Source organism: Heloderma suspectum, chromosome 2, assembly GCF_057233095.1.
Source record: "Heloderma suspectum isolate Gila_16-S chromosome 2, 16-S_ref, whole genome shotgun sequence".
Taxonomy (NCBI): domain Eukaryota; kingdom Metazoa; phylum Chordata; class Lepidosauria; order Squamata; family Helodermatidae; genus Heloderma; species Heloderma suspectum.
In genome coordinates, this window is record NC_139459.1 from 275,566,894 (window position 1) to 275,581,440 (window position 14,547).

The following is a 14,547-nucleotide window of genomic DNA, read 5'->3' on the forward strand; positions in this document are numbered from 1 at the left end:
ATTCTTGTGACAATCCCACAGCCACTTCTTCTGGCCACACAGCTCTCCACAGAGCTGACATGGTGGTGGCAAATGTAAAGGGAAGGGGAGGCATGATGAGGAAACAGAAGCTGGGTGGCTGCTCTAGAAAGCCCCGCTGCTGGCCATTCTCTCACTGCGGCAAATGCCATGGTAGGAGAGCAGCTGGTGGGGCTGAACAAAACACCCCTTGGAGGCAGCGAGGTGGTGGTGGTGGCGACCCCTCCTGGCAGGGGAGGGGGGAACCAGCACAATTCGCCCAGTTGCCTGCGTCAAGTGGGAATATGGAATGGTGGCAAGGACAGTTTCCCTATGTTTTCTCTGCAGGTCAGCTATGGTACTAGTTGTAGTAGTAATATCTGAAGACTTAGGGTAACCATGTGTCCTCTTTTACATAGGATAATCCTCTATTTTGAAAGCATCTTCTGTTTGAGGGGCTGCCCAGTCCAAGTCCTATATAAAGATAAAGAACCCTCAGTAGTAAGAGCTGGAGCTTGAAGTTAGAATCACAGAATCATAGAACAGTAGGGCTGGAAGGGGCCTACAAGGCCATCAGGTCCAACCCCCTGCTCAGTGCAGGAATCCAAGTCAGAGCATCCCTGACAGATGGCTGTCCAGCCTTGTCTTGAAGGCCTCCAGTGTGGGACAGCCCACCACCTCCCTAGGTAGTTGGTTCCATTGTCGTATTGCTCTAACAGTCGGGATGTTTTTCCTGATGTTCAGCCAGAATCCGGAATTCCTGTAACTTGAGCCCATTATTCCATGTCCTGCACTCCGGGATGAAGGAGAAGAGATCCTGGCCTTCCTCTCTGTGACAACCTTTCAGGTACTTGAACATCGCTATCATATCTCCCCCCAGTCTTCTCTTCTCCAGGCTAAACATGCCCAGTTCTTTCAGTCTCTCTCATAGGGCTTTGTCCCCTGATCATCTTTGTCATCCTCCTCCGAACCCTCTCCAGTTTGTCTGCATCCTTCTTAAAGTGTGGTGCCCAAGTTGTCCATCCACAACCCCTGGAGAGAAGACTGAGCAAGGAACACAGGTTGCAGGTCACTGTCTTCCGTGTTATGGTGAGATGTACTGTATTCCTATTGAAATTATAATATTGTCTAAATTTGCATCTATACATATAAACGAGCATATGCATGTTTTATGCAAATCAGTGCCCTCTTTTGTCCTTTTTGGGTGATGTATGTCATATTTTTTGGCAGTTCACAAGTGGCCACCCTAGCTAAAGAGCCTTCTCTGCCTAAAAACATCTGGCAAACATGCCAGAGTGAACCTTGGCTAGTCACAGTTCTCCGGACTTTTAATATTTAATCTCACTGCAGCATTTTTTGATCTGTTGTTGATTTTATGCTTGCATTATATGTGACCTTGGCTGGATCAGTAGGAAGCCAACTGATGTACGAGAGTTGAAAATAAAATATAGTAGGAGTTATCCCCCCCACACACAGAGAGAGAGAGTCTTTCAGTGTATATTTATTTTTGGCTCAGCTGGACTTTCTAATTAGAGCCAAAGAGTATTAGTTAGTCTGAATTATTTACCATGGCATTCAAAGATGACAGCTTGTGTGTGTTTCCTATGGGATCCTGGCATTCTATTAAAGACTATGAATTGTAGAGTCTAGTACTTTGACAACAAAGATTTTCAGTTCTTCCCTGAGAACGAATCCCAGCTGGTTTGCAACATGTTGCCATCGTTTTCTTCATTCACTTCTTGAATTGTTTGAGGGAAGTCCCTCCCTACATCACATGCTCACATGGGCAGGGACATCAAGAAGAAGGAGGAGTCTTCTCCATAAACTCAATCCAACTGTATAAAAATCTTTCCTTCTGGGAATCGTTGCTTCTTAGAAAAGATTCTTCTTGAAAGTTAATAACCAATTTACAATGAAAGTAACTGGTCTCTTCCTTCTCCTTGCTGTGGGGATCATCTCTTTCTCAGGTAAGGGCAACATAGAATTCACCCTCCCCATCCTCCTCCTTCTTCTGGCAAATGGGTTGGTCTCGTCCAAAGCAGAGTATAGGAAAACAGGCACCTGGCTGATTGGAATGAGTCTCATTTCAGGGGCCAGGGAACCATGCTGCAAATGTGAAATGCACAACTCTGTGGGGCCCTGGAAAAAGAACAGCAGGGAAAGGGGTTTATGTGAAACTTAAGAACTAGAAAGAAACAGCACAGAATGAGTTTAGCATAGAATGCTGGTTGCATGAATTCTGGCATTGTGAAATTATGCCTTGACAGTAAACACATTGCGAGTGGAGATGGGTAATACAGAGATGGACACGTGTGCTTGGATACAAATCGGGCCACATTTATTGGAATATCTGCAAAGGGAGAACCCAGGACGGGCATTAAACCGTGCCAGCCACTAGCTGACACTGCAATGGGCGAAAAAACATTCACAGCCTGTGGAGTGGAATGTCAGCATCCCCACCCCACAGGGCTACCCCTTAGGGGGAGGTAGACCTTCCCCTATCACCGCCCCCCCCGGGCCACGAAACACCGGGTGGGTGAGGTGAGTCGGCCTCACAGGTAACCCTTATCCCCTGATGGGCTGCAAAACCCAGAGCAGAGCAGAGCGTCACCTGTTACCAGAATAGTGCCTCTGAATGCAATGCTCACCATCCCTATTCTCATCCCCATTGCCCGTCCTAACCGCTATTTAAAATGTGACCAAAACTGAAAGATTAGATCAAATTCACCTAAGGACCCACCCTCCCCACTTACAGTGTGAAGTAGGCGAAAAGATGCATAGCCCCTGCCAATCAGACTATGAGCCAAAAACTCCTACTTGGCCTGCAAAAAGGACAACCAGTTAAAACCCACACTGCATAAGGGGGGGCAGGAGGGATCTGCGTGTCAAAGAGGTGTTTGGGAGAGGCACAGAGGGCTAAAAGAGGCCTCTCCATCCCCTACCACCTCTGGTGGTCCCACTGCCGGGCACCCAATGGCTGCCAGGCACATCTCCTCTCCCCACCCACCCACAGCCCCCCCCCCCATGGCCAGGCAAGCCGAACATGGGGGGGGCACTTATCCAATGTAGAAAACAAGCAGGAAAGTTCTTTATTCCTTCAGTGAGGAGATCATTTTGCAAATCTACTTGCAGTTTCCCAACATTGAGCAGTATCCAATGGTAGTCCTACTTCGACTAGACCTATTCAGTTCAATGGGTCTACTCTGAGTAGGAGTACCATTGTTTACTGCCCACTAAGAGCTTGCTACCCATCTCATTGCAATGAGAAGCACATTTCAAAGCATCAAAATTATATCTTGATTCATAAGATAAAAACAACCCAGAGAATTTCTATTATCCATTTAGCTCTAAAATGGCTACTTCTTTTTTTTTTCTTTTTTGACTATTTAATTTTTTATTATTTTTTGATGATGATGATACATAAAGAAGGGAAAACTTCCACTACTCATCATATGTGGATGAGATCTCTAGTTTCTGTGAATGGAATTTCACTCAAAGGACATTCCCACTGGAGGAAAAGAGGAAGATGATTTTCGCTAATTCCCCTTCCCCCCTGAAAAGCTGCTTTGAGGGGTTGGGAGACCTTCTAGAACAGTGTGAAAGGTGGCACCAGCGGCTGCAAAGGGAAGGAAGAATTGGTGAAAATCACCTCTCCCCACCCCACTCCCTTCTTCCAGCAGGAGTCTAAGCTCTGTACTTGTCAGACTAAAGCATTTGGTTAAAGGTTTGAATATAAAAGCAAGTATTGTTAGAAAGGTTTGATTCAGCTGTACTAAAACTAGCCCAGGCTACAGACCTTTCTAAATGTAGACTGGATTTTTCATGAATGATATTCTTCCTCATTTATTTTAGGCAATGCAGAAGCTGATCGTGATTTCAACAAGGTGAGAGAGGAAAAGGTGTTTTGATTACTTAAATGCAATGCCTCTTGTTTTGGTGAAATAACACTCTGCCAATATATGGTGGAAGTAAGGATGTTAGGATTGTATTAAATCTAGGGATGTACGAAAGTCACTTACCTTGCCCGTAGTATCTATTCTATTTGCGTTCCCCTTATTTTCGCCGTAGTCTACGTAAATGTTTACGTAGACTACACGTGCCAAAATAAGGAACGCAAATGGCCGCGCCCATGGGCGCCGCCATTTGTGTACACGCGGGATTTTTTTTTTTACTCAGCCGTGATAGGCTATGTAAACATTTACGTAGCCTATCACGGTATTTTTTAAAAATCTAGCCGTGATAGGCTACGTAAATGTTTACGTAGCCTATCACGTTTTTTTGGTTGTTATTTTTTTTTTACTGGAAATGGCGGCAGCAGCAGCCGGTCGGAAGACTGGCCGCTGCAGCCGCCGCCGCCTAACCACTGCCGAACCGCTGCCGGAGCCGCCGCCGCCAGGGACATTCGCACAATGTAAGTCCCATCCTGGGGGGGTGCGGGGGGGCAGACCGTTTCGCCACCGATTTCGGGGGGCCGAATGCGCTGGCATTCGGCCTCCCCGAGATTCATGGCGAAATTCTCTGACATCCCTAATTAAATCCGGTCTGCATGCGGTCTACAGATTGGGATAAATTTTCCAGTCTGCCATTCACAAACCCATGCACTTGGATTGGTTTTTTCCTTCCCAGAAAAATACACAAGTAAATTTGAAGAAGCTACTTTTAAATAAACTGAGTTGCAGGGGAGCAGTATTGTGCATTCTGGTAACATAGTGAGGAATAACCATAAAACGACTTGAGGGCCTTTCACGGGCATTCCCCTAATTTTGCTGGCTGGGAGATTGCCTGAGCAGTTTTCAAAGACAGAGGGAAAGGGCTGTTTCCTTGAAAGATGCAGGCAGTCTCCAAGTCAGTGAACTTGGGAGAATGCCCATGAAAGGACCCCAAGTCCCTTTATGGATATAGTAAGTGCACCAACACGAGAGACTTCATTCTAAGACACACACACACTCGCTGTGAAACTGCTGGTAAGGAGAATACTGCCCTCCCCTCCAACAACTAAATTTCGGAAATGGGATAATGGGGGGAAAAGTCAAATGCCTGCAGAATCTGCTTGACCTGTGGATGCCGGTTCAGCATCGAATTTGTGGACAGGACTGCAAGAAATCCGGACTCATGTGAGTCTGTTGCAGATTTCTCCAGCATCCCTAGGCAGAAGGCAGCACAATATAACACACCAGGTACTGAACTGAAATCCAGGCAATGAAATCCAAGTCTGACTTCTATCCTTCCCTTCAAGAAGTCTATGCTGAAATCACCTAGCCACATTTCTGTTTATGTTTTTGTACTTCTAAACCAAGCATATACTTTAAAAACTTTCAGACGTTTAACCACATAAGTTCTGAATAGCCTTCATACCATAATGAATCCTGATTATACTGCCCAGTACATCTTCCAGCAGCTGGAGTGAACAATACATTGAAATAGGACAAGACTACTATGCTAAGAAAATTGATTTCCAGGCAAACTAGGAATCCTTCCTTCCTTCCTTCCTTCCTTCCTTCCTTTCTTCCTTCCTTTCATTCATTCATTATTTACGAATATATTTGAAATATTTATAAGCCAGTAACATCTAAAGATTCCAAAGCGGTGCACAAAAATCATAAAAATAAAGACCAATACATAGAATATATTGTACCTATGTAAGATGGAAGGCCATAGGTCTTCAACCACCACCTAAAAATAAAAAGTGTTGGCACATCTGTAATTTCAGAGGGGAAATCATCCCACATAGTTGGTGCTACTGTGCTAAATGCCCTTCTCTGGATTACTGTGGAACAGACCTCAGATGTATGTGGCATCATACTTCTATGACTAAGGGCGCAATCCTATGCATGTTTAGACAGAGAAAAGGCCTACAACTCCCAGCATGCCCCAGCCAGTTTAGACAGAGAAAAGGCCTACAACTCCCAGCATGCCCCAGCCAGTTTAGACAGAGAAAAGGCCTACAACTCCCAGCATGCCCCAGCCAGCCATGCTGGCTGGGGCATGCTGGGAGTTGTAGGCCTTTTCTCTGTCTAAACATGCATAGGATTGCACCCTATGTTAAATATAAAAATCACATGCTTTTGTTGGGAAACATGCCATGGCCTGCAATATTCAGTAGTGTTAAGGCAATGCTTAATTTCTGTGCAATTTTTATTGGTTTGCTACCCCAAGTGAACCCTCATTCTCCAATCTCAACCTCTATTAAGGAACATGCCTTGCGATTTAAAAGAATGTTGCTATTGCCAATGCTGAGTTGTACAGCTTTTATTTTACAGGATGTCTGTTGGCGTTACCGTTCAAGAGCATGCACAAAAAATTATGATCCTGTCTGTGGCACTGACTCTGTAACATACCCCAATGAGTGTGAGCTGTGTAGGGTGAATTTGTAAGTATTTGTTTTCCTTTATCATTTACATTCTTCAAGTGTGGATGCTTGTTTCTGCTGGATTTTTTAAAAACCTGCTTCATTTTAATAGATAGGAATGCCAGTAGCCACAGGGGAAAAATAGTAAGTGAGATATCTGTACTCCTTTGTTGAACCAGCCAGTGTATAAAAAATATTGCAAACAACACCTTGAACTACACATTCTTGAGAAACTTTAGGCGAGCCCACTGAACCTTTGAGTAAACATGCATAGGATGATACTATCCAGTGTTCAGAGCAAAAATCCAAACAAACCCCAATATTTTTTTTAAAATGTTATGTGTTTAGATTCAGATAGGAAGCTGGTTATCTGTAAAGTTGTCTTTATAACGGAACAATGAACAACCATGAAAAACAGAACAAAAATAGTCCCTAACAAATTGTAACATCAACAGAAGGCAAAGTTAACACAAATATATTATCAAACAGTATTCTTTGATACAAATGAATACAAATGTATTACACAGCAATATAGCAATGACAAATATATCAATATAAAAAATTAAAACCGGAACAAGTAAAACCTGAAAACTATAACATCTCTATTCATTTCTATTAAAGAATACTGTTAGGAGGTATACAGTTTCCTTAACTTTGGCTTTTGCTGACATTCATAATGGAACAAACAAAATCCAGGATTTTTGAAGTAGGGATGGGGGAGAAATGCATGCAGTTTGCATTTTAATAAATGGTCATTTTTATTTTATTGGTGTGCATTAGGGGGGGGGGAGGATCCCAAAACTCAGGTGGAGGGACCTTCCATGAGCAAAGCCCTTCGTCTCACGGAAGGCAGTTCCTGGGCCCAACCCTTTGCTTACAACATATGTACACTTTAGGAGAAATTTGCATGCATTGGAGAAATTTGCATGCATTAGGAGAAATTTGCACAGAAACCAAAATAGACAGGTTCTTTCATTCCTACTTTGAACACAGACAATGAGCTTCTCTACATTAAGCAAAAAACCCCAAATCCTTACCAGGGCTTTCTGCTTTCGGTTTCTTTGTGGGATTACAATGGGCTCCTTTACATGGGGGACACGTGGTTCGAATCTAGAAAAGTCCTTCCTCAGCAAGTTCTATGTTTCTGTGTGTTTCAATTTATAGCCACTAGATGGAGCTGTCATTATAGCATGTTATTGCTCTACCCCATCATTTCACACAGCCAATGGATCGGAATAACATCTCTTTTCGTGTTATCTTGGATCTTTTTGAAATTGGAATAAATGGGGAAAAGTGCAGGAAGTTAACCTTTTCTTTCCTCTAGTATTAGTGCATATAACCCTGATTCATATTTGGACCACCACTCACTGGAATGGGAAGATTAACCCCCTACCCCAAAATGACCATCTGCTTCCCCAATAATAGGGGAAAAAAAGGCCTCCATTTTTTTCCCTTTGTAAGCCTCTGAAAGGGGCGATTTGGGGAAGCAAAGCATGGGGGTACGGGGTGGTTTGATGTAGAGTTGGTGGTCATCAACATGTGAAAGCCTGAATTAAGCAGGAAAACCCCATAAAAATCAGGAAAAAACATTTCTCTCCAATTTTCCAAAAATCCCCAGGGAGGGGGAACATTTAAAAGACTTTTGGGGGTGTTTCATGGGATGGGAATGTCAGGAGGTCACCCCTGCTGCCTTTTGAAATCCTCAGGTAGCCAGAATCAACATGAAGACAATAGGGCTCTTTTCCAAGGCTTTATTCCCATTCAACCTAATGATGCTTACAGATGCTAATTGCTTGATCCTACGAGTGAGACTTAAGAGAGCTGCCTACTTGGGAGTTTTAACCTTAGGAATCAGTTGATCTTCATTTGGAGGGGAAGGTGGGAAACCGCTGTACTTATGAGCTAGGAGGAGAGAGTCCACCCCTTTCCCATGGGGCATCGGGGCCCCGATGTTGCCGTCGCGCCAAGCGAGCTGAGCGCCACCTCTCAGCGCCTGCCATCCCCCACTTGAGGGTGCGCCGGTGCCTAGCGTCCAGAAACTGCTGTTGCTCTGCCCTCTCCCTGCCAGGGTCACTATCACTCTCAGGAATGTGTAGCGGGAGGGGCTCTCCCGCTGGCTGCTCCTCTGAAACGCGAGCAGGTTCCTCTCCGGCAGTTTCTAACTCTTCCTCAGAATCAGAACTACTTTGGGGCTCTCTGGGCTCCAATCCAACCCTGACAGGGGAAGACCCAGCTCTGCCAGAGACCCTGGAGGGCTGCTGTTGGTCAGAATAGGCAATTCTGAGTTAGAAGGACAAATAGTCTGACCTGGAATAAGGCAGCTTCCTAACTTCCTGATCCCATAAACCAGGGGTGCAGAACCTCTTTCAGCCCAAAGACTGAACTCCATTTTGGGAAAGCTTTCAGGGCCCCATTCCAGTGGTGGGCAGGGCCAAAGGCAAAAGGGGCTGGGGCCAAAACCCAAGCATATTGTAGCCTAAGGCTCTCACTGCCAGTAATAAGGCCTTCAGAGAGGAATGTCAACCTTTTAGAATGGAGGGAAACGACATAAATGCTGCCAAATCACCAAATGATTGGTGGTTAGGAAAAAAGAGGTGGGCCAGAGAAAGAGGGTGTGGCCATCTAGGGAAACCTGGAGAGCCAGCTTGGGACCCCAGGAGGGCTGGATTTGGCCCCAGTCTGTGGTTCCGCACCCCTGCCATAAACAATGCTCTGTGCTCCTTCAAGGAAGGAGGTGCTCTCATAAATAGAGGAAGCTTGTGCATGAATCAGCTGAGTGGTTAGGAGACACTATCCTCAAGATTAGAGCTGTGCTCAAATGGCCTCTTGAAATTCTCCACCGTACTTGGGGGCAGAGAAATTTGGAAGCCAATTTCACTGAATTTCTCCAGGGGAAGGAGAAATTCTCAACCGTTTCTCCCAGCTAGGGCTCCCCATTGGCAAGGCTTGTAGTTCGGCCGCTTTTTTTTTTTTGGTAAGGGTTTTGGGGGGGTTTGTGCTGCAACAGCAGCACCTCTCTTGGCAGGCCAGCCCCCAGTTTGCATCCACTGCAGTGCAGGGGGGCAGTGTTGTGTCTAGCTCCAGGGATCGGGTAGAGTTAGCGCTCTGCCAAATTCTGTCTTCCAATTTCCTGGAAGTTTTCTCCGCCATGCAAGAGGCTTCCATTGTTCTGGCTCATTCAGGATGTCTTATCGTTTATGTCTGTGGCATTTCTAAGCTTGCCTAATCACAGCTAGCCTCCTGCGCTGCCTACCCATTCTGATCTGAAAAAGCCCTATGGGAAGAATTACCTCGTGGTACCTTAAACTGGGCTTTAATTGAAGCATAGGAAGCTGAGGAGGCCGCAGGCAGCCAGAGAGATGATTGTACAATGAAAACAGGTCACATGTGCTCACTCCTTGGCCACCGCACAAGTAAGCTAAGCACAAGGACCCCAAACCCAAGCCATGGGAATTTCTCCAAAATTTCTTCACCATTGTATCTCTTTTCAAAAGCAATTCCTCTTCTATCAAATTGAATGAGAATGGTCGGAAAAAATGTGGGAGAAATTTTCGGCACAGCACTATTCAAGATACAGTTCCAGGTAGAATCAAATGTATCATGAAAGGCAACATTAATCTGCCTTGTGTTGTGTCATGCAACATATCTGGCTCCTGCGTCATACAGCGCTCAACAACTATTATACAAATCCAACGTGAATATCTTTTTTAAAATAACTTTAAACTTCTTCTAAAGCTTCTGCATCAAATAAGTTAAATAGTAACATATGTTGTGTGCTTTCCCTATCCTAATACATTTGGGATGTGAATACAGAAATCAAAGGCACAGGCTGTTCGTGTCCTTGTCAGGCTGACAGGTTACTACGTTCTCCTATTATTAAGTTTTAGTAGAGCCTCAATAGTAAGCAATGAAAAATTTTCCTAGTTTTAATTCATTTGAATGTACAGAAACAGGGAGAGCAGTTCTGAGGAAAAGGCAGAAGGGAAGATGGAGATTAAGGGGAACTCATTCCCAAATTATATTTCTGCATTCATATCTTAAAGTTCCTAAATAGTAAAGCAGAAGGCCTGAGTATCCATCACATCAGAACGGTCATCAGCAAACAGGATGACCTTTTAAATCAGCTGCTGTAACTGTGCCTTTAAGAGCAATTTGATGTGCAACATTAGCAGGGAATAATCAGTTCGATCTGGTACCCATGAATGGAACTGGGAAAGGCAATTTTCATTGATCCCTCCTCCCTCTGCAGCCCCCAGAAAATCTGTTCTAGAGGATTTTGTGGGTCCCTCCAAAACAGTGTGGGAGGAAGCTGAAGAGCTGCAAGGAGGAAATGAACTGGCAAATATCACTTCCATTTCCTTACTTGCATCACTTGCATTTCAGTAGTCAGGTCAAAGGCCCTTCAACTCACAGAAGGACTCTTTCCATGCAAGGAAACACACCTTAGGATCTGACATATTGTTTTTCTCATGGTTTTCAAAACTTCATTGGATGATTTTTTAACCTTAAGCTGCTCTTAAAAAAAAACAAAAACAACAACAGACCATCCAGGTCATCTTATTTCCTGGTCATTTGGCAACCCTATTTATTTACTGATAGAGAATTTTCTATACCTCTTTTCATTTCAAAAAGCCTAAAATGGTTTACAAGATAAAATCATGATAAAATACAATGAAACTGATAACTGAAACAACAAAACAGTGATAAAACAATAAAATCTCATTAAGATAATTAGGGGTGCGGATGGCACTAAGAGTCACGGAAATACCTAGGGAAGCAGAGCAATATAGCTGCCGCTTTCTGCACCAGCTGCAGATGTTGAACCAGGCTGAAGGGCAGCCCCACACAAAGTGCATTACAATTATCTATTATCGAGGTTGCCAGTGCATGGATCACTGTAGCCAAGCTGTCCCTATCCAGGAATGGTGATGGTTGTCCTACCAGCCGAAGCTGATAACAGGTAGGGATGGATGGACTCACCTCCATCCAGGGACACCAGTCGCTCGCCAAGTCGCCGCCACTTCCTGTTCCCACTCATTGTGTCACACAAGCCCCTAGACGGCTCGGTGAGGGATCAGCAAGCGCTGCGGGTCCGCCCAGTCCTCTCCTGAGCTTACACAAAATGGCATCTCGGGTCTTTCTGGAAAACTAGTGTTGCATGGATCGTGGCTCTAAAGACCAGCTACACAACCTTACAAGGGTAAATGGGGCATTTACACCTGTAATGTTGTGTAGATGGCCCCTTTACAGCCGCAATCTACACAACATTAGTTTTCTGGAAAGACCCGAGTATATTGGCCCCAGGGGCGTAGCCAAGTCATTTATAGTGTTAGAGGGGCCTAGAGATCCATAATGCTTGCTTAAGTTCATTATTGGTGCAATTCCCATGCTAGTAAGCCTCTGAGCATGTGCAGATGAGTCAAAATGCCGATAACAGCCTTCTTGGTGCATTCCTTGCTAATGAGGAGAGTCTTTATCTCTGACGTGCCTGGGAACCAAAGTCTGTTTACAGGTGGCTGTGCTTGAGAACCAAGCACTTCTAACCTATGCTGAGAATGAATGCTAGGGACGTGTGCTGCTGAAATGCTGCTTATTGCTAACCTGTACAATAAGACCCATTGTACCCAATGCCTCGTGGTTCAGAGAAGCTGTCTGATCCAACCACTGGGTACGCCTGTATGCTGTAAGTTACCCAATAAAGTACTCCTTGTAAGTAAAGCTTTGAGTCTGATTTATTACTACTTGGCATTTCTAACCTAAGAGTTCAATGCCCACTGCAGGGGCAACACACCGAGATGCTGTTTTGTGTAACAATGGCAGCTCAGGGAAGGAGCAGGCAACCAACCCCTGTTCATGGACTGCTTGGTGAATGGGTCCGGTAAGTGCCACGCAGTCCACAAATGGGAGGCCAGAAGGTGAAGGGGGGGTCCATTGGACTCCACACTCACATCAGGCACTTGCAACCTCCCTAGAATAGGCACTCTTTGCCACTAAGGCAACTTGGGCCTCAAGGGACAAAGAAAATCCAAAGAGGACCCCCAGACTACACACCTGTTCCCATATGTGGAGTGGAACCCCATCCAGGACAGGTAAACTACCCAACTCCCAGACCCAGGAAAAACCCCCCCTCGAGCCACCAACTTACTAGGATTCCGTTTCAATTGGTTTTCCTGGATTGAGGCCTGATACAGACAATGCACAGCTCTATCTCCATGTTTTCAGAGATTTTACAGGCAGTTACCCTGTGTATGCATGGGCTGATGTCACTTTCACTATTTATACTTTTACATGAAATTGGCACATCTGACTGAGCGATGTCAAGAGACTTTCCACTCAAGCCAGCCTGGAACCTCCAGTTCAAGGAATATAGGTATGAAACTAACTCAAGGCAGGTAACCATCGCTGAATAGAGCAGAACAGTCTTGGAGCATGAAATCCTGCCCAGAGATCATTTTAAATCTCCATCTGTTTTTAGTTGCTCATGCCCTGAATGCTAGCCGGTGCCTGTGTCTGCAGCAATGAAGTCAATTATACTGACATGCCCTGTCCAGAAGTCTGATCATGGGGGCTTGCAAGAAGTCAATGTCAACTGGAAATACATAGGATCAGGTTCCCACAAGGCATGATCTGGAGATCTCTCTCCCTTGCCCTGGGGAATGGAAGCTGTTAATCAGTATATTTTATATTCTCTTTCAGGGAGATGGGTAGAAACATTGGCGTTATGAGGAAAGGACGTTGCCTTGGGGCCTAAACATGTACCATATCTGCCGAAGAACTAAAGAGCGGGTTTTCTGGGTGTCGCTGATGAAGACATGCAGAGTTTGTAACTATTCTGTTGATTCATCTCCAGATTGTATAATCAATAAAAATGAAGGCATTGCACCATTCTGGTTCAGCCACTGCATTTGTTCCCGAGTCAGGGGGTAGTTTTTGATGCGTGAAATGCGTCATGGTTTGCATTGATTCAGATGGGCACGGGTTGGTTCAGACTTTTTATTTTCTGCTCAGTTCCAGATCCACCACCAGCAAACTTTATATATGCAGTTGCATGGAGGACAGGCTTTATGAAATAGGATTATATAGGTATAGTCAGTTCTGTGATCACAGCAGCACCAGAATATACAGCTGAATGTTTTGGACTTGCTGACTTCCATAGAAGGTCTGCTCAACATTTGAGGATAGAATTTTAGATGGCAGTTATTACTTACGTAGCTGAAGCAAAGGAACATGCTGTTTGACCAGCAGGTGGCTCACTTGTACTGCACACGGCTTCATACATCCTGAAAGCTGCATGTATAGTTCCTTTCAATGTTCTCAGTGAAACCTTTCATAACCCAGGATAACCGAAGACAAGCAGGGCAATGCTAAGAATCATGTGGATTAATGTGTGTTAATTACATGTCAATTTCGTGGGGCCAATCCATGCTTTAGTTTTCTGTCAAAGTTCCTCCAAGAAGCCTGTTCTTGTGATTGAAGGAAAAAGGGAATATGTCAACTAGAAGCACACAGATTACTGCACAACAATTTCTGCAATGTGTCAAAAAGCACTGTTGTGGTCACAGGAATCATTGTATGAAGTGTATCTGGGTTGCACCAAGGATGTTGGAGAAATCCACAATGGAATCGAATGAGCTTGGATTTTTATGAATCCAACCTGTGGATTCCACAGCAGAATGGCTTTTCCCCAGTTGAGCAGATTCCGCGGACTTGTGGACCATTTTTCTAACCTCCTGGAATTTTGCACAAATTTAGTAATAGAAATATATGCAACATTTTAAAAAACTGGATAAAAATGTGGATTCCCCCATAGGCTAAAATGCGAAAATGTGGGTTTGGGGGTGATTTGCACATTTTCACAACTGTGAATTTGCACAAATTTGGAAATGGGGGGGAAAAATCTGATTCCATCCATGAGCAACTGGCAGAATGAAAGGTGCCTGATAAACTGCGAAATATAAATGGAACGGATTTTTCACACTCTGTACATCGCTAGGTAGTACTGATGGTATCTGGGTAATATAGTATTTTACCACTTTATGTGCTGGGGGATGTCATATGGAAGAAGTTCAGCAAAAGATAAAATGTCTCTGAGTACCTTGCAACTGCTTTAATAAAACAGGGCAGTGATGGCCAAAGATGTCTTACCAAAAGAGCTGCATCCAAAAATACAGGGCTGCTCTGGCTGCTCTTTCTTCTTTATC

General features: G+C 44.5%; 1 protein-coding gene across 1 annotated transcript; it reads left to right on the forward strand.

The window, feature by feature from the left end:
• Window positions 1–1,864: 1,864 nt before the first annotated feature.
• LOC146354597 (serine protease inhibitor Kazal-type 1-like) lies at window positions 1,865–14,122 on the forward strand. The gene is made up of 4 exons (XM_084839299.1): window positions 1,865–1,964; window positions 3,850–3,881; window positions 6,258–6,367; window positions 13,043–14,122. Exons 1-4 carry the CDS (start codon window positions 1,910–1,912, stop codon window positions 13,095–13,097), a joined length of 252 nt encoding a protein of 83 aa, XP_084695425.1. The 5' UTR covers window positions 1,865–1,909; the 3' UTR covers window positions 13,098–14,122.
• Window positions 14,123–14,547: the final 425 nt, after the last annotated feature.

Excerpts from the sequence above, each read along its gene's own strand:
- LOC146354597 (XM_084839299.1), top strand. The coding sequence starts at position 1,910 with ATGAAAGTAACTGGTCTCTTCCTTCTCCTTGCTGTGGGGATCATCTCT. Across the intron at positions 3,882-6,257 it reads CTGATCGTGATTTCAACAAG|GATGTCTGTTGGCGTTACCG; the intron begins GTGAGAGAGGAA and ends TTTATTTTACAG. Across the intron at positions 6,368-13,042 it reads GAGCTGTGTAGGGTGAATTT|GGAGATGGGTAGAAACATTG; the intron begins GTAAGTATTTGT and ends ATTCTCTTTCAG.